General features: G+C 42.5%; 3 protein-coding genes across 3 annotated transcripts in view; all 3 read right to left on the bottom strand.

Moving 5' to 3' along the window:
- LOC103377434 (gamma-glutamyl hydrolase-like) overlaps window positions 1–2,266 on the bottom strand; it is a 3,285-nt gene extending 1,019 nt beyond the window's left edge. The window contains 7 exon segments of the mRNA XM_025054759.1: window position 1; window positions 3–36; window positions 370–508; window positions 613–697; window positions 813–863; window positions 1,220–1,328; window positions 1,685–2,266. The exon segment at window position 1 is cut by the window's left edge and continues 66 nt beyond it. Coding sequence (XP_024910527.1) covers window position 1; window positions 3–36; window positions 370–508; window positions 613–697; window positions 813–863; window positions 1,220–1,328; window positions 1,685–1,769 — 504 coding nt within the window. The 5' untranslated portion in view covers window positions 1,770–2,266.
- Window positions 2,267–2,418: 152 nt separating this feature from the next.
- On the bottom strand, window positions 2,419–3,692 carry LOC103377433 (apolipoprotein D-like). Its single transcript, XM_008308245.3, has 5 exons — window positions 3,522–3,692; window positions 3,319–3,423; window positions 3,115–3,236; window positions 2,901–2,989; window positions 2,419–2,761 (listed from the first exon to the last, which is right to left on the bottom strand). Exons 1-5 carry the CDS (start codon window positions 3,534–3,536, stop codon window positions 2,517–2,519), a joined length of 576 nt encoding a protein of 191 aa, XP_008306467.1. The 5' UTR covers window positions 3,537–3,692; the 3' UTR covers window positions 2,419–2,516.
- A 119-nt stretch (window positions 3,693–3,811) lies between these two features.
- LOC103377432 (collagen alpha-1(XVIII) chain-like) overlaps window positions 3,812–16,653 on the bottom strand; it is a 13,079-nt gene continuing 237 nt past the window's right edge. Inside the window, exons 2-42 of the mRNA XM_017031425.1 lie at window positions 16,602–16,648; window positions 15,366–15,440; window positions 15,050–15,142; window positions 14,807–14,966; window positions 14,383–14,414; window positions 14,140–14,301; window positions 14,018–14,044; window positions 13,775–13,837; window positions 13,589–13,669; window positions 13,437–13,487; window positions 13,215–13,349; window positions 12,930–13,004; window positions 12,184–12,237; window positions 11,768–11,803; window positions 11,529–11,672; window positions 11,390–11,446; window positions 11,276–11,302; window positions 11,148–11,192; window positions 10,865–10,927; window positions 10,723–10,758; window positions 10,551–10,634; window positions 10,374–10,430; window positions 9,989–10,051; window positions 9,812–9,901; window positions 9,639–9,674; window positions 9,504–9,557; window positions 9,119–9,175; window positions 8,958–9,017; window positions 7,951–8,037; window positions 7,751–7,778; window positions 7,584–7,652; window positions 7,457–7,482; window positions 7,202–7,300; window positions 6,976–7,123; window positions 6,820–6,890; window positions 6,522–6,650; window positions 6,283–6,330; window positions 6,127–6,189; window positions 5,721–5,918; window positions 5,518–5,633; window positions 3,812–5,437 (exon numbers count right to left, since the gene is read on the bottom strand). Coding sequence (XP_016886914.1) covers window positions 5,236–5,437; window positions 5,518–5,633; window positions 5,721–5,918; window positions 6,127–6,189; window positions 6,283–6,330; window positions 6,522–6,650; window positions 6,820–6,890; window positions 6,976–7,123; window positions 7,202–7,300; window positions 7,457–7,482; window positions 7,584–7,652; window positions 7,751–7,778; window positions 7,951–8,037; window positions 8,958–9,017; window positions 9,119–9,175; window positions 9,504–9,557; window positions 9,639–9,674; window positions 9,812–9,901; window positions 9,989–10,051; window positions 10,374–10,430; window positions 10,551–10,634; window positions 10,723–10,758; window positions 10,865–10,927; window positions 11,148–11,192; window positions 11,276–11,302; window positions 11,390–11,446; window positions 11,529–11,672; window positions 11,768–11,803; window positions 12,184–12,237; window positions 12,930–13,004; window positions 13,215–13,349; window positions 13,437–13,487; window positions 13,589–13,669; window positions 13,775–13,837; window positions 14,018–14,044; window positions 14,140–14,301; window positions 14,383–14,414; window positions 14,807–14,966; window positions 15,050–15,142; window positions 15,366–15,440; window positions 16,602–16,648 — 3,248 coding nt within the window. The 3' untranslated portion in view covers window positions 3,812–5,235. The remainder of the gene's footprint in view (window positions 5,438–5,517; window positions 5,634–5,720; window positions 5,919–6,126; window positions 6,190–6,282; window positions 6,331–6,521; window positions 6,651–6,819; window positions 6,891–6,975; window positions 7,124–7,201; window positions 7,301–7,456; window positions 7,483–7,583; window positions 7,653–7,750; window positions 7,779–7,950; window positions 8,038–8,957; window positions 9,018–9,118; window positions 9,176–9,503; window positions 9,558–9,638; window positions 9,675–9,811; window positions 9,902–9,988; window positions 10,052–10,373; window positions 10,431–10,550; window positions 10,635–10,722; window positions 10,759–10,864; window positions 10,928–11,147; window positions 11,193–11,275; window positions 11,303–11,389; window positions 11,447–11,528; window positions 11,673–11,767; window positions 11,804–12,183; window positions 12,238–12,929; window positions 13,005–13,214; window positions 13,350–13,436; window positions 13,488–13,588; window positions 13,670–13,774; window positions 13,838–14,017; window positions 14,045–14,139; window positions 14,302–14,382; window positions 14,415–14,806; window positions 14,967–15,049; window positions 15,143–15,365; window positions 15,441–16,601; window positions 16,649–16,653) is intronic.

Genomic DNA, 16,653 nt, shown 5'->3' on the forward strand with positions numbered 1-16,653 from the left:
CAGGAAAGTCCTTGAACAGTTTACTGTTCGCAGCATCTACAACAACAGGAGAACTGTTTTTAACAGATGTAAACTCTAAAATTTGCTTCAGTCCATTTTAAATTTATGTTTTTCACACCAGGAACACGAACGCCTCACAGAACAAACCAGAGGCAGCGCCAGTCTGTCACCGTAACGGATTCAAACGGTCGTCTATCGCCGCACCAGCAGCTTTGTTAAACATTCATTATTTTATTGATCTCTTCTGTTATTGAAGAGAACAGCGTCAGTGGATGAGGTTCACAGACCAGTTCAGTCGGTGATGGGATTTGACACAGTACTGTGTGATAATTGTGAGTTGAGTGAATCGTTACAACTGAAAACTCTCACCCTGGGTGAAGTTGAGAACCATTGGCAAACCCGTGGTGTTGGTCCTCGTCAATCTGGTCTCATTACTGGTCAGTACGGACAGCTGTTCAAATCCCAGACACGTACCCCAAATAGGGAAGTAGTCGCCTCTGTTGTTTGCCTGAAAAAGATCAATGAATCCTGGATGTCACCTCGTACAAACCAACAGAAACACGAAACTAAGTTGTTGTTGTTGTTTTTTTTTCTAAAAAAAATCCCTTTTACATCAATGGCCAGTTCATAGAAGATCTTTGCTGCCCTCTGGTAGCTGGAGGAGAAAAGGTCAGCAGATCCACCAGGAAACAGGATCCTGAACAGATCAACACACACGCAGAGAAAATTCATTCAAAAACATCTTGGCCTACGGCCCACGACTGGGCCATAAGTTGGTGCCTCAACAACAGGTTGTGTTTTCCAGTCCTCACCCGTTAATGGAGTTGAAGAGTTTCTTGTATTCTGCCAGAGGTCGATCGACCCTGTGACACAGGAACACAATCAGAAATTAGAACTTTATCACAGCTCCGTGCCTACACACACACAAACACACACTCTTCTCCTTCTCTCTCCGTGACACTGTCATCGTTTTCAATAATAACTATTGTTAATAAAATAAAAAATCTAGCAGTTCATGGACAGAAAACACTGTCAACATTCTTCTCCCTCTCTAATAACCCGCTCCCTGTGAAGTCCAGCGGGACAGATGTGATTTATACGAATCAAAACTGACTTGACTTAAATCAGAAACTGTCAGTTTCGACCAGTGAGGATTTGAATTGATCTCTTCTGGTCCCCGGTTTGATTCCCAGTGAGAGAGAAAAAGAACCAGACTCACAGGACAGGAACCACTTTGGCTCCTGCAGACTCCAGATACTTCACATAAGAGGCGGCAATGTAGGCCGGATCATTTCCCTTGGCGTACCGTGATTGCTGAGACAGGACACCTTTGGGAACAACACCATTTGTCAATAGTCAGGATGATCAATATTATCGATCGACTGAAGTTCAGTGTTTCAATTCATTCAAATATCAGAAATCTGCACAGGTTTAAAACTTTTAATTTGAACATTCTGGGGAGTTTTGAGTTGAAGATATTTAATTCTGAAAATTAAAGCAAAACATGAAACTTCTGGTGAGAAAGTGAGAAATCCCACGTTCCCTCTCAATCTCGAGTGTAAATCTGGACATTAATGTCAGAAAAATCAGAGTTCCTGCTGTTTCTGAAGTTGTTACACTGTTTTTTATTTTATTTTAAACTAAAAACCACAGTGAAAACAGAGAAATGAAAACACCAACTCACCAACGACGGGATTTTCATTTCCTTCTGCGAAAGAAAAACATGGAAACGAAGAAACAAATAAGAATAAAAAACAAATCTGAATCATGATTTGTTTGTCTGCCTCAGGGCAGTCACTCGAATTATCATTAAAAATTAAAAAAATAAAATCATATCGAAATGTCGAAACCAATCTCGGTCCTTCCGTCTGAGTAAGTGACCAGGCCGGATGTGTCTCTGTTCAAAGTCCGCTGCCCCACTGTACGGTTACAGTGCGGAGCTTAAGTTCCGCTGCGTGTCTTCCGGTGTTTTTAGCCGTTGAGTGGTCACGTGACCCCACGGGTGTTTTGGGGAGACGAGAAATGAGAACATCTACGTCACAATCGTCTGGTTCGACCCTCGACCGTTTACGTTAAAATTAATTTTACGACCTCGTACCCTTTGCCTTAATAATAATAATAATAATAATATCGTGGCGTTATTACTATTGGCATCATTAATTAATATTTTATTGTGTATAAACATTTTATACATGACATAATTTATTATCATACCTTGTTTATTTTTTAAACTGTGCACTTATTATATTTAGTCAACAAATATTTTTATCCTGAACTGTTGGAGGTAGAGTACACAGGAATTTTCCAAAACCAGAAAAATCTAACAGGCCTAGGACAGAATTTGTTGTTGGAGGGGTTGGCAATGGGAGGTGTGGGAGGGGGGTTATTTTGTGTTGAAAAATCAGAAAAAGCTTAAACTTCTCTCAACACACTCAATTTATTTTCCCTCTGACGGGAAGCAGGGAGAAGCTTTTGATCCTTCAATCACCGCTTTCAAAAGTGGCAGTGAGGAGTGGTCAGTTGATGATGATGTCACAGCCGGTCTGGTCGGTGACGATCAGCTGCTTCGCGTCCACAGCAGCTGCGGAGGTGGCCAGATCTTCATGTAACCTGCCGATGACGTCCGCGGTCAGAGCTGGAGTTCGAGCCAGGATCCAGGCAAAGTCGACGTGGAAAAGACCAAAGTATTGGCTGCAGGAGTAGACCAGAGAGTAGGAGTGGTAATCTGTGGACAGCACCATGTAGGGTGAACTTGGAAAACCTGGAATCACAGATGATTGGCTGTTAAAGGATGAGTTAGTGAAGGGGTTGTTTGGGTCCTTTTTAAAGCTAAAAGAAATGAGGCTGGAGATGAGAGAAGTCGAAATATATAATATAACAGTGAGCACTTTGGATTTTACCTTTAAAGAAGCTGACACTGAGGACGGCAGGCTGAGAAGGATCCTTAACTTTAGCCACACCTTGGATTGAATTTACCGTCCCGTCAGAGCTGAGAACAAAACAAACAAACAAAAAACACAGAACACGGTTCATAGAACCAAAGACCAAAAGAAATAATTAATTGTTGGAGAAACAATAATGAACAGATGCATTTTCTGCAGTAAAAATCCTTACAGAATCTCAGAGTTGTAGACGTTGACCGTTCCATCACTGAGGAGAGAGTACGACGCCTGGACGCACTTTCCTCTTTCAAATGCTGCTGGAAGCTTTTCGATCTCATACCAGACTCCCATGTACTGGAAACAGGGACGGGTGAGGAGTTAGTCTGAGGCAGCGGTGATTTATTTGATTTATTCTTCGGGAAAAAACATGTTTCACCTGTGAAACGTTCAAATTCTCCTGAACTGAAGGTCGAGGGCAGGAGCCGAGGTGGAAGGTCTGACCTTCAGCTGCAGCCAGCGTCACTGACAACACGACCAGGACCTGCACAACAAGAACCATGGAGAGGGTCAGTCACAACTGGTTTCAGTGTTAAAAAAAATAAATAAAAAACTTTGATGAAAACAGTAACAAATCAGTACCTGGAAGTTGCACATGTTCAGCTGTCACTGATATCCAGGGTCCAGTGAAGGTCCACGCTCCACGTTTGTCTTAAACAAACTGACCTTTGTCAGATTTTTGTCCCAGACAAAACAAAGAAAAACAAAACACGACGTTCGGTGTCCCAAGAGATAAAAGTAGTTTCTGTTGACAAAACCTTTGCCCTCAGACAGTCGCAGCTGAAACCACCTACATTTACTTTTTTTTAAGTTCTACCTTTTCTTTTGGTATCAATATTCCAGTTTCTAGCTCTGTTTGTTTTTCTGTCTACTCCAATTTTTCTGGTATGATATGAAACTCATAGTCTTTATTGTTATTGTAACACAAGGATACAACGAAACGGAGCCTCTGCTTTTAAGCCTGTCGGTGAGTGAATGTTTGATGAAGGATAAAAACAAAATGTCTTATGAAAAGAAAAAAAACACTTTATTCAACAAAGCACCAACGCTCATACAAAATCATGTGCTCTCACTTTTTGCCTGTGAAAATTCAACTGCTGTCTTGCATTGTTTTGCTTTGTTTTTCTTTTCTTTCACTCTCAAGTGTGGTTTTCTGCTCCCTTGGACTAAAGTGGATCCTGTTCGACTTTGTCAACATTCTCCAAAAACTTTCTAAAAATACAAAATCTAGTGAAAACTAAAAAACAAAACAAAAAAAAAATCTGGCAAAAAAGTGAGAAAATAAAAACAGTCACTTTACAAACACGGCAGGATAAATTACATTCTTAAATTTCATCACTTGTTTTCATGTTATGTGCTTGTGATGACATAAATAATAAACTGGATGTAAAATAAATAGTCCATGAAGAAAAATGAGCTGCGAGGGAGTGAAAAGAACAGGGTTTATAAAAAAAAAATTAAATAAAAAACATTCAAATGGAAAAAAGCTTTGAATCTAAAACTGATTCTTTAGTAAAAGAAAAAAAAGGTACAGTGCAACGAAAAAGAACTTTGGTGGAAACGTTGGCTTCAAAAAACCAAAAAATTTGTATGTAAAAAAATTTGGTCTAAATTTCTCTTCAATTTGATTTTTTTTTTTAAATTGCAACTCTGGACATGTTTTGTGGAGTCGTGGCCCAGACAGGAAGAGTCTTCATTGGCTAACACCTGATATCTAGAATGTGGCCCACATCTGGTCTGTAGTATGGAGTCCAGACAGTGGGCCACATTCTTCTGGCCTGAATGGTTTTATCTGATCCAACATGGAGCCAGGAGGGCTTTGGTTTATGTTCTGGCCATGACGTAGCCCACATCCTTGAGACCAAATGTCAGCCTATCGGTGGTAGTTGTTTTGCCTATCATTGGGCCAGACCACTTTGTGGTTCTCAACCTCTGGGTCTTTGCTTTCAGTCTTTTAAAGAATAAAAAGACAATAACAGAAAGAGGCGCCACAGCCTACGCTCATCCGAACCACAATGTGAAGACTTTTCTGGGATTCAGACTCAGAATGTGTCCTGTTTTCATCCAACCCACATTTCTCTTCATCCCACTGATAAAACAAGGATTTAAAGACGGTTCTGTGATCTCAGAAAAACAAAAAAACACAGAGACATTTAACAAAGCACCAAAGAAGTGAAAAGGGAAAAAAAATATAAATCTTTTTCATCCCAGAGTGTTGGACAGTGAATGTGGCCCACTTGGGTCACAAAGTGGAGTGGTTTAGGGACTTATTGGTTCATACTGGTTCAACGTGGACTTAAGCGCTCTTATGGGTCTCGATGCAGAGGACGATGAATTCATTGGAGCAGCTCCTGGTCTGCTGACCCAGGAGTAGACCTGAGGTCAACTTGGACGACTGGCCCATAACAGAAACATGGTCCGTAGCCCACGTCTCACAGTGTTTGTCTAACACACGGTAACCTCTGCTGTTAGACCCGTGCCAAATGTTCTTCTGAGGCCTGGTGGAAAAAACAGAACATGTAAGAACATCACGACTGTAGTGAAGAACAAAAAAACGAATCGGACCAGATCTACGGACCAGAACGGGTCAGCTAACACATCGCGACCGTCAAAGGAGTAGATGGGAATCCTGGAGTTAAGTGGAGCTCCGTCTCCGTTGAAGATGGACTTCCAGCTCCAGAACATCACCTCTCCCTGCAGGAAGATCAACAAGCCATGACTGAAGCTTTAAAACTGATGTGAAGGTTAAAGGTCGGTGTCGGAGCCTCAGAGCGGACCTACCCTCAGGTTAGTGACAGGAAGCGTGTCCCTGAAGTTGGGGTAGACCACATGGACCAGGTCCTGTCTGTGGGAGGAGATGAAGGCTCTGTAATTGGTGGCTAAACCCATGGCTTTGGCCTGCTCGTAGCACATCCTGTCCGCCATGTCCAGGCCCAACATGTCTCCAGAGTGAGGCTGGTTCAGAGCCACCAGGTTCAGCTGGACGGAGGAGATGGAGAACCCAGAACATTCAGCACATGGAGACGGAAACAAACAACAGAAATCTGTAATGATGTGACAACACAGTGTGAGGAGGGAGCAGGGAGCAGGGCTGGGCTCAAATAAGTAATTAATAAATAATAACTTTAACTGAATGTCACTCCTTTAACTTTTATGTTTCCTCTCGTTTGTGTTCTCGTGAACTCACCCTGTTACTGACTGAGGGGAGTCTCTTCACCGTGTCTCCTCTGACCTGATAGGCCACGTCAGGCTGACAGAACAAACACACAAAGTTTTCTTACAACTACTGTTTACAGATTTTAATCTTTTTTTTTTTTTTACCAATGACGTCACGGACACAGACCTGGTCCTGGGGGATGATGTTTGTGGAAAGGTAGATCAGGCTGCCCAGCTGTGAGGACGGGAGAAAAAAAGTCCAGTCAGAAAGACCTCCCTCTACTGGTACATGTATCATGATGAGACAAACAAGCATTCACACTAACATTCACACCTGTGGTCAGAGTAGAGTGGACATTACAGAAAGACCCGCCATCCCTGAATGTTCCGGAACATCACTCACTTTTTCTCTTCTTTTTTTTTTACCTGAATCTCTTTCCATCCCTGTGAAACCTTGAGAAAGAGACTTCCTGTGTCTGTGACGTAGGTCAAAGTTCCTTCAGCGTCTCTGACGGTCTGCTGCATCATGCTCTCACGGCTCGGAAAGGTTTTTAGCTAAAAAAATAAAAATAAAATTGCACATAATATACTGTCATTCTGCCCAAAATTATTACAAAACATTTCAATTAAATTCATTCATATAACTAACAAAAAATATGCAAACAAAACCAAAAGTTTAGCATTTAGCAGTTTATGCATCTTCAGGCAAAACCAATGAACTCACAGATCCAAAATTTCCTGAGGTTCCAGGGGGTCCTGGAGGTCCTGGAGGTCCCGCAGGTCCAGCAATGCTCACTGCAGACATGGAGGTCGTTAAAGTGGTTGATTAAAGTCCAAGTAGAACTTCATGGTTCTGACATGACAAATAATAGATCAATACCTGAGCCATATCTGGAGGCAGGAAGTCCCGGAGGCCCCGGTGGTCCAGGGAGGCCAGGAGGACCTGGTCTACCAATGCCTGGAAGTCCAGGTACGCCCTGATACCCAGGAAGTCCTGGATGACCGACACCTGATTCTCCCTTTGGACCCTGAAACATGTCAGGGTGATGTTTTTCAGTCTCGGCTTCTGTTCATGTCGGTTCTGTATCTGTGGAACTGGGACTCACCATCAGTCCTTGTCTTCCAGGAATTCCAGGTAATCCTGGAGAACCAGTCTCACCCTTTTCTCCTTTCTGTCCTTTGACTCCCTGCTCACCGACAGGCAACTGTGATCAAACACAAACACAAACACACACACACACACACTGGTTGAAGGTAAATCAAAGCTGTAGTAACAACATTTCAGAGGCTCATTGTAAAATAGAGCCACTAGGTGGCAGTAATGCAACTCCCTGGGGGTCATATTTGGTCCAAACACTTACCGAAATTCCTCTGTGAAAATATGTTGCTGGAACAAAGAAAAATACAATCATTTAGAGATTTTCTCTGAACTAAATATTTGAACATATATTTAAAAGAGTAATAATGATGTTGACCAGTAGGACTCACCTGGTGGAGCCGGCATCCCAGGAAGACCCCGCTCGCCCTTCTCCCCCTTAGCTCCAGTCTGACAGTTGCCTTGGAGACACAGAAACATTCCTTTACGTTAAAACTGGTCGGACATCATTCAGTGACCGATGTGACTCCGTCAGGACGGGATTATAGAATCAACCTACCGGCAGAGATGGTTCCATTGGGATTGAGCTGCAGTCATTTGACAAGAACAGGAACAGCAGTGAGTGATGATGACCATGTCAGAGGACAAATGTTACTCACACAGATTTAGGATGTTAGTCCATTATGGGATTTTACTGACACCGACATGCAGCAGCAGATTATCAGATTATCAGATTACGGTGGAGTTTAGTAAAACTACCTCAGTAGGTTTGTGACAGCGAGCCTTCAGTTTCCCAGATTCCATGTGAAGCATGCATGAGAATGAAGGAGTGGACCTCAAACCCATCTGTGTGGCACAGTGTTAGTGAACATGCACTTTAGTGGGGAGACAAAGACGAAGTGAACAAACACCCAGGCATCATGGGAGTTAGGATGGACGTGTGGAAGTTAAAACCGTCTCCACGGCTCAGTTAATCCTCTGGATTAACTCATCTTGTAATGAAGAAAAAAATATGAATATAAATGAAAAAAACCCACTCTCACGGCCCATGTAAGGGACCAGAGCCAGTGTTTGGATCGATGAAGCACAGATCCCTGTCTTATATCAAACAGTGCCTGGTACTATTTATAAAAGTACAGTCAGTATAAATATATTTCAATATAAAGTATGAAATATAAAAATCTACAATAACATATCACCACCACCCTGCAGTACTCCTACAGACCACCTGGGGGTGGATCAAACATCTGTTTAATGTTTTTCAATGTTTTTTTCACGTTAATGTGTTTTGATGAAAGTAAACGTGAAAAAATGAATAAAATTCTATGAAAAAAAGTGAAAATAATATTTTTTTCTTCACCACAAGCTGTGATTAAAGTTATTGACCAGTTCATGCTGAAACCGTTTTGTTTACAGTGACTTCATAAAGAATCAGACCCATTTATTTGACCTTTCTGGGTTTTTTTTTTTGTAATAATCCTAGTATTACTAGTTTCACAACAGTACTAGTAACAGTTTTTTTATCAGAAAGGTTTAAAATATTAAATGTGGTCTGAAGACTTTGTGAAAAAACCCACTGTAGACCTGAACTTACAGCCATTTTGCAGTGGGGTCTCGGAGGGACGGGAAAAACTGTCTTCAGACACCAGGAGAGGAGAGGAGACCGTGAGCATTTACCAAGTTTGGTTTTTTTTTAACCCAAATAACCTCAGGAAAAAAAACTGTATAAATGTATGTGTGTGTGTGTGTGTGTGTGTGTGTCTTACCCCTTTAGGGCAGTTGAAGATTCCTGGACGGCCTGGTGGTCCAGGACGACCAGGAGGTCCCTGAACATCCAGGACAGAAGAGCAGAACGAGCTCAGAGTGAGAAAATTCTCTTCTTTAGTTTAACTGAATCACAGAAGCTCCTGACGTCACCCCGACTCACCTGCAGTCCCCCTGAATCTCCTTTCTCACCCTTTGATCCCATCACACCTGCACGACCCTGAGCAGACGCAGACACATCAACCAAACACCTCATGACAGAAAAGTGACTTTGATACAATTAATCCCCTTAAATATTTTTTCATCGTATTTCTCCAACACAATTTGTCGCAATTTCTTGTATTTTTTCCCCCTAGTAAAAAAAGGCCCTTCAGCGCCCTCTAAGGTTGGCCCTGCGGAACTTTTTACTTTTTCTCAGCCTGATTATCAGCTTCTGTTTTTTGCGTCACTTCGTTTTTGTCTCAAATGTCTAAAATAAGACTTGAAGAGGAGTGTCTTTGTCTTTGTCGGGTTTTTTCCCTGGTTCTGGTCATGTCGATGGTTCTTACCGGCCGTCCAGGAAGACCCAGCTCTCCTTTGGTTCCTTGAGGTCCCACAGGTCCCTGTCAGAAACACACCAGTGAAGTCAGTTCAGTTCAGCTACTGTGACCAGTGAAGAGAAAAGTCACTGCTTTCATACCCACCTGAACACCAGAAGGTCCAGGCAAACCCAGGTCTCCCTGTAAACACAGACAGGTTTTACTGACACCTACAGGCACTTTGATGAAGTTTCATAAAAAAACAAAAAATCGTTTTTTTGAACAGTGACAAACATGGTGTGGAATAAACAACGCAGAGGTTAAAAGGGTTTAAGGACCTTCACTCCTCTAGGTCCAGCTGGACCAGGAAGTCCTGACACCAAGGTTCCGTCTGAGGTCTTAATTATTCCAGGTTCACCTTTTTCACCCTGCAGGTAAAAAAACCACAAAGTCAACCATAAAAGAAAATCCAGATGTAGATAAAAAATATATTTCTCTAGTTCCAGAACACTAACCTTAAGTCCTGGAGGTCCTTGAATACCTGGAGAACCAATGTCTCCTTTTGGACCCTGTATTCCCTGGACAGAGCAAAAATGTGAGAAAAACAGGGGTCTGACTTGGACATGATCGACAAACTCAAGGCCCGCGAAACAAATCTGGCCTGCCACCTCATTTTATGTGGCCCACAAGATCTTAAAGAACATGTGGTTTTTTGTCCAGACTTGGACAACTGTTAATCCTGTTTGGCTGGGAGTTTGACATCCGTGGGGTAAATTATTTATTTGGCACATTACTGACACCTGGCGGTAACAAGAAGCTGTCACACTTCTTACTATTTTGTACTGACAAAAAAAAACTCCTGGTGGTACAGCCAAGCACTGCAGTCAGCTTTTTACTCACCATTAATGCATGAGGTTCTGAGAAGTTGAAGACGCCGTCAGTGTCGTTGAGAAGAAGCTGCAGGAGAGACGAGAACTTTACTGTGTTTTCTTAGGTCCATGAAGGCACCGTGAAGACAACAAAGTGAAGGTTTCTGTCCATAAACCATGACCGCCGGGTTACAGCTGCTCTTCTCACCTCCTGGAGGTTGATAACGGGTCCTGCTGGTCCAGGTGGTCCTGGAGGGCCTGGAAGTCCAACTCCATCTCGTCCTGGTTCTCCCTGAAACACACATTTTGACCTTCAAAGTCACAAATGTGCTTCAAGGTTCTAATCCATGTCCACCTTCATCCTTTCCTGATGGTGTTACCTTCAGTCCCGGGTCTCCTCTGTCGCCCTTTGGTCCCTACAGACCAACAGAGTCATTAGTAAAAACTGGTCCGGTATTCTCTGTCAGGTACAGACTGATAGAGACTGTCTTAGAATGACGTATAAAAATATAAAGTTCTCACCTCTGTCCCATTTTTTCCATTAAGACCTGGTAATCCTGGAGTTCCTGGAAACCCAGTATCCCCCTGCAGAAGAATGAGAAAGTGTTTGTGTTTTCACAGCTCAGTTTGGGTTCCTGCAGAAACGATGACTAAATATAAAAATGTATGGATTCTCATTGAACAGCTGGTGAAATGAGAAGCCCTGTGTCTGGAGACCAGGGTCTCTTGACTTTACTGAACTTGGCTTTTATTGAATCACAGATTCTGATTCCATGGATGCAGAAACAAAAACTGGCGGACACACCTTTTGTCCTGGAGTTCCTGGAATTCCTGGCAAACCACTTTTACCCTGCAACAAGAGGCAAAGAGAAAAAATGTGAACGTTTACTCAGACAAACCAAACTTCCGTTCACTCTGGTTCAGAACCCTTACCTTCAGTCCTGGAACTCCAGGCTGTCCCTGTATAACAACAGTAATATCTCAGTGTTATTTGAAGCTGATCGAAACTGAAAACCTTCTGGGTTGAAGCCGACGGCTGTTCTGTACCTGTTGACCTTTGGAGAATGGACCAAACCCATTGAGCACACCAGAACCTTCCATGTCCTGCAGTAGAAGAAGATCACAAGGTGAGATCCTGGAACAGGTCCTGGAACAGACCCTGGTTCAAAAGTCAAAAGATTTTTACCTCAAAGTCCAACATGAGGCCACTTCCAGGCAGTCCTGGACGCCCAGGAGGACCAGGTAGACCAGGTGGACCCCTGGGGCCGGTCTGTCCTTCTACACCTTGTGAGCCTTGAAGACCTGGAATACCTGGATGTCCCTGATCTCCCTAAAGCAACACAGGTTAGATGTAAACAAGAAAATAAAAACAAACAGGTTAAATTGGACTAAAGTGAGGATTCAGCCCGACATCTGATCTGTCACCTTTGGTCCTGTTTGTCCAGCCACACCAGGAGCCCCCTGTTGGTGAAAAGAAAAATAAAACTTTAAGTGACAATAGAACCTCAGCCTCTGAAAGACTGCAGCTCTGACTTTCTGGTCTAGAAATCCCTGAACTTTTATTTCTTAATTTGTCAAAAGTTTTCTCCTGATAATTGTCTAATATTATAAATAGAACAGTAACTTTTTAAACTGCGGAAAATACAGTAAACAAACAGTTAAAATACAGCAGCACAGGTCAGACAGTCGTAGTGAGAATCAGTTCCACTGCTTTACCACCAGAGGGCCCCAAAGTGCCGCTAATGGTAATGTACTGAGATTAGGAACCACTTTGTTACACAAATATAATTTGTGTAACGTCTATATTTCTTTTCATGACTATCATGAACCGACATCATCACCTGTTCTCCCTTTGCTCCTGTGGATCCTGGTTCTCCGTCTTTGCCGTTGATTCCCTGGAACATAAACAAATAAAGTTCATTCACTGAAAGAATTAAAAAAGTACCCGTGCCATAAGGTCAAGAGGTCAAAGCTGAGCAGTATTAAAGATTGTTTATGTGAATTCATTCACAGTTAGTAAAAGCCTGTGATGTGAGTTTCTCATGAGGAAAAGACACATTTCCCTGAACAGCAGCTGAAGCTCAGACCATGTTGACAAGATCTTTCTTTAGCTTCTGCCCAAAATCATGCTAAAGATTTGCAGTCTGCAAATGAAGGCGGAAGTGACCAGAAAGATCAGGACAGCTGGTACCTTTATTAACTTTTTATCAACTTTTATCTTTGTCTAAACTAACATTTATCTAATTTGCTAACCTTTAGCTATCTATATTTTGGGACAAGTTTAAGCTTTTTCTAGGCTAACAACTACCTCTAATGACTAACTTTGACTAGCTATATTGTGGGAGAATCTTTTTATAACAAAAACATTAGTTTAGCCAATATTTTTCTGAACTAACTCTAAAGTATCTCTGCTAGCCCGTAGCTATGTATGTTTTGGCTAAGTTTAAAGTTTCGACATTTTGTCACATTGTTTTGTTGACGTCTAAGAGACAAAATGTCCAGTTCAGATCCATGGTCTGTTTTAAGGACAGTCGGGGAAATTCTGTCTTTTCAGTCCCTTGACTTTCAGGGGACCAAATGTTAATACCTCACCAGTCCCTGAGTCAAAACCAGAACCAAAGGCAGAACCAGAACCAGAACCACTAAACCACTCCCCAATCACCTGGAAACAGAAGTTACATCAGAGGAGGAACGGATCTGAAGACTAAAGAGCGCCATCAAGTGATGATCACGGTTAAAGATTAATTTAAAAAAATAAACAAAAAGTAAGAGTTTTCTGCAGGGAGACTTTTTGTTTGTAAAAGTATTTTTTTACACTGTTGTTCTTTTAATGTTCAGTAAAGTTGGTCAAATAAAAATAAATAAAACTCACAGGGAGACCTGGTTCTCCTCTCTGTCCATCTATTCCATTTTTCCCAGGGGCCCCTGGGGGTCCAGACAAGACGCCCGCTGTGGAGTTTCCTGGAGGCCCTGGTCGACCTGGAGGGCCTGGAGGTCCTGGAGGCCCCTGGATTTAAAAAGTAAAAGTCACAATGTTAATGAATCATGGAAAAAAAGTGAATTAATGCAGACAGAATAAATAAATTGGACCCACCCGGATCAGCCCCTCTACATCACCATCAAAGTCACTGTATCCTGACCCCTCCTGGATAGAAATGGGACAGTCAGTGATCCATGAGGTTCCTCAAAAACCTTCACTCATTAAACTGTTGTTTAAATAAACGGCACAAAAACTGTTAAACTTACAGAATAAAGGGAAAGTTTTCCTACAGGTCCAGGAGGTCCTTGAGGACCTGGAGGTCCTGGTAATCCAATGCCTGCGTCCCCCTGAGGAACACATCATGGAAGACTCAGTCTCTGACATGTGAGTTTTTTTATTGTCTTCAGGAAAAATAAATATTTTATATTTTCCAGATTCATTTTAGAATTTACCTTCTCTCCCTGAGGACCAGGTTCACCCTGAAGTCCTGGAATTCCTTGAACCCCAGGTACGCCCTGGAAAAGAACATTCATATTTCTGCGTCAGAAATGCAGAGACAGATTTGTGTTCTCGTATCATGTTCCACACAGACCGTTCATCCAGGTACAACTACGTTCCTCATTCCTGAATAACCTTTCCCTGGAGACATTTAAATACAGACTGAATACATTTCCAGGCCTGGAAAAAACATTTACCTGCAGCCCAGGTTCACCTTTACTGCCCTGGAGACAGGAGAAGAAAATGAAGGAAACGTTTGTTGTTGTTTTTTCTTCTCTTCATATGTTGTTGTTTTTCCTTCTATCTGTTGATGTCTCACCAGCTGTCCGTCCTTTCCTGAAGTTCCAGGGAGACCCATTCGTCCCTGTGGCCCCTGCGGCCCCTCAGGTCCAGGTCTCCCATCAGTTGCAGCCTTTCCCGCAGGTCCAGGCGGTCCACGTGGACCAGGGGGACCAGGATAACCTCTAGCACCAGGAGGACCCTGAGACGAACAGATTTATTAAATCGTTGATGTGAGATCAGGCGACAGAAATCCGTTCACTGATAGAAAATAAAAACTCACAGTAAAGACACTGGAGAGGATGCCTGATCGACCTGTGACACAGAAACATTTTTACACATTCGTTTGAAACAATCACACAGGAAACAGTCAAACATGTATGAAGCAATATCTGAAAAGAAATAAGTCACAATTAAACTGCCTCATAGCACCATCTGCTGGCTGCTTGTCTTTAACACATCATGCTTCAGTGTTTTCGTGTACAGCAGACCTGTTAAACGGCAAACATTAAAAAGCCTTCTTGCGCCTCCCCCTGAATTGCTCTGGCGCCCTCTAGTGAAGGGCTGAGTCAAAATTTGAAAAACAAATTAATTTGAATTAAAAAAGTTCTGGCTCCATCCATCAAGTTTATATCAGGATTATTGAAATAACATTTTCTACACTCGTTTACATTGTAACTCTTTAACAGTGACGTCCTGTTCAGTACCTGTAGCTGTGGTGGGCGCCTCCTCCTCCTTCTCCCTCTTCTCCTCATGTCCAGACGCCTCCTCTGCGTCTCCATAGTCTTCATCATCACTGCCAACGGGCATCTCGGTTGGTGGAGCTTGGACTGGGGTGCTATAGGTGGGGTCTAACTCTAGGGGGGGCTACAAGAAGAGCACACAATGAGAAAAAAATGTAAACGTACATGTACGTGTCTATGTGTGTGTGTGTGTGTTAGGACACACACCACAGTAAACACTCTCTCCTCCACCACTTTCTTCACTTCTTCTCCATCATCAGTGTCGTCATACTCCGCGTCACCGCTGCCAAATCCAGACGCCTGCAGGAAAAACAAGGAATAAACATGGAGAGGAAATAGGAACGACGACAAAGAGACTTAATAATAAAAAAAAATCCACACTCAACCTAATGGGAGATTCCACCTGTACTCACCACTAGAGGGAGCAATTTATGTAGGTTTTGTAAGTTTTGAACTTTTTTATTTTTTTTCCAGAAATGTTGGGTTAGTGTTCATCTATGTGTGTATGTGTGTTGACACTCACATAAGGATCGTCCTCCTCACACTGGTCGTCAGGAGCCGTGACGTCAGATTTGAGCAGCAGCTGTTGGATGGAGCCCTGGACACAGAAGAGGAGAAGATGAAGAAGAGTGGAGTAGTTAAGAGGGTGTGTGTGTGTGTGTGTTCCAGTCAGCTGTGACTTTGACGTGAGATCATGGATCAGATCAACGTCACCTGATGTTTGAGATTTGTGACAATAATCAGTTTGATCCTTTCATCTACGGTTGTAGACGTTCACTGATAACTGTTAAGAGGGTGTCCCACGGTGTGTGTGTGTGTGTGTGTGTGTGGAGACAGTTCGGTCTGGTTACTGTTCTGGTTGTTCCACCGATCGTTCTGCAGCGTCACCGGTCAGAGAACTTCACGTCACGTTTAAATGTTTGTGGGGAACAGTTGTGTGTCTGTGTCTGTGTCTTGTTGTGGAAAATGCTGTAACCAAAGCAGCAGCAGAGGCTCTCAGTGGATGAATACATTCATGTTAATATAATACATTAATACATACAGCCTTAAATTTAGTGGATCAGGAAACAATTTTTTTTTTTTTAAAAAGAGTTTGTCAATGTTTTATTGATTATTAATATGGAAGTAGTTTTTATTTTCGAACCTGACAAATTATAGCTCATTATAATTTATGTGAATTTTCTTCATCCCAACCACAGGGAGGTCATGTGACCTTTCAGTAACAGAGGGTTCACAGCTCACATCTCGACCAGAGTCTGAGTGAAAAACAAACAACCCTGTGATTTATCCTCACTTCTATATGAACAGATGTACAGAGAATAGAACCAACGTCTTTTTCATTCCAGATCTGACAGTTTTACTCTCAGTGTAAACTGATCCAGATGAGTCTGTGGGATTTGATCCACTTCAGTAAATCACACGTTAGGTGTCATTTATGAGGCCTCGCTGTTAAACACATACAGACATTCTGTTCTGTTCCCATCACCACCACCTCTGTGAACCCATCAGACCACCAGCTGCACCTCTCTCACAAACCCCATGTAGGGTTGAGAAAAGATGTTCAGTCCGTCCAATCATCAGACAGACGCCCAGATTCCACTCCATCACACGGCTGTAACGCCGTTATAACAACAAACTTTCTCTGGAATCAAACCCTTAACCCTTCACTCAAACAATGGAGGTCCAGCCCGTGTATACAACAGCTATTAAATATCACATTTATTTATAAACACGTCGGTCAATCTGAGTGAATACTCACCACAAACCGGGTCAGTCCCGTTCCTCCAGCATTCCCAACAAATATTCCTGAG

Source organism: Cynoglossus semilaevis, chromosome 3 (assembly GCF_000523025.1).
Source record: "Cynoglossus semilaevis isolate Cse_v1.0 chromosome 3, Cse_v1.0, whole genome shotgun sequence".
In the NCBI taxonomy this organism is placed as follows: domain Eukaryota; kingdom Metazoa; phylum Chordata; class Actinopteri; order Pleuronectiformes; family Cynoglossidae; genus Cynoglossus; species Cynoglossus semilaevis.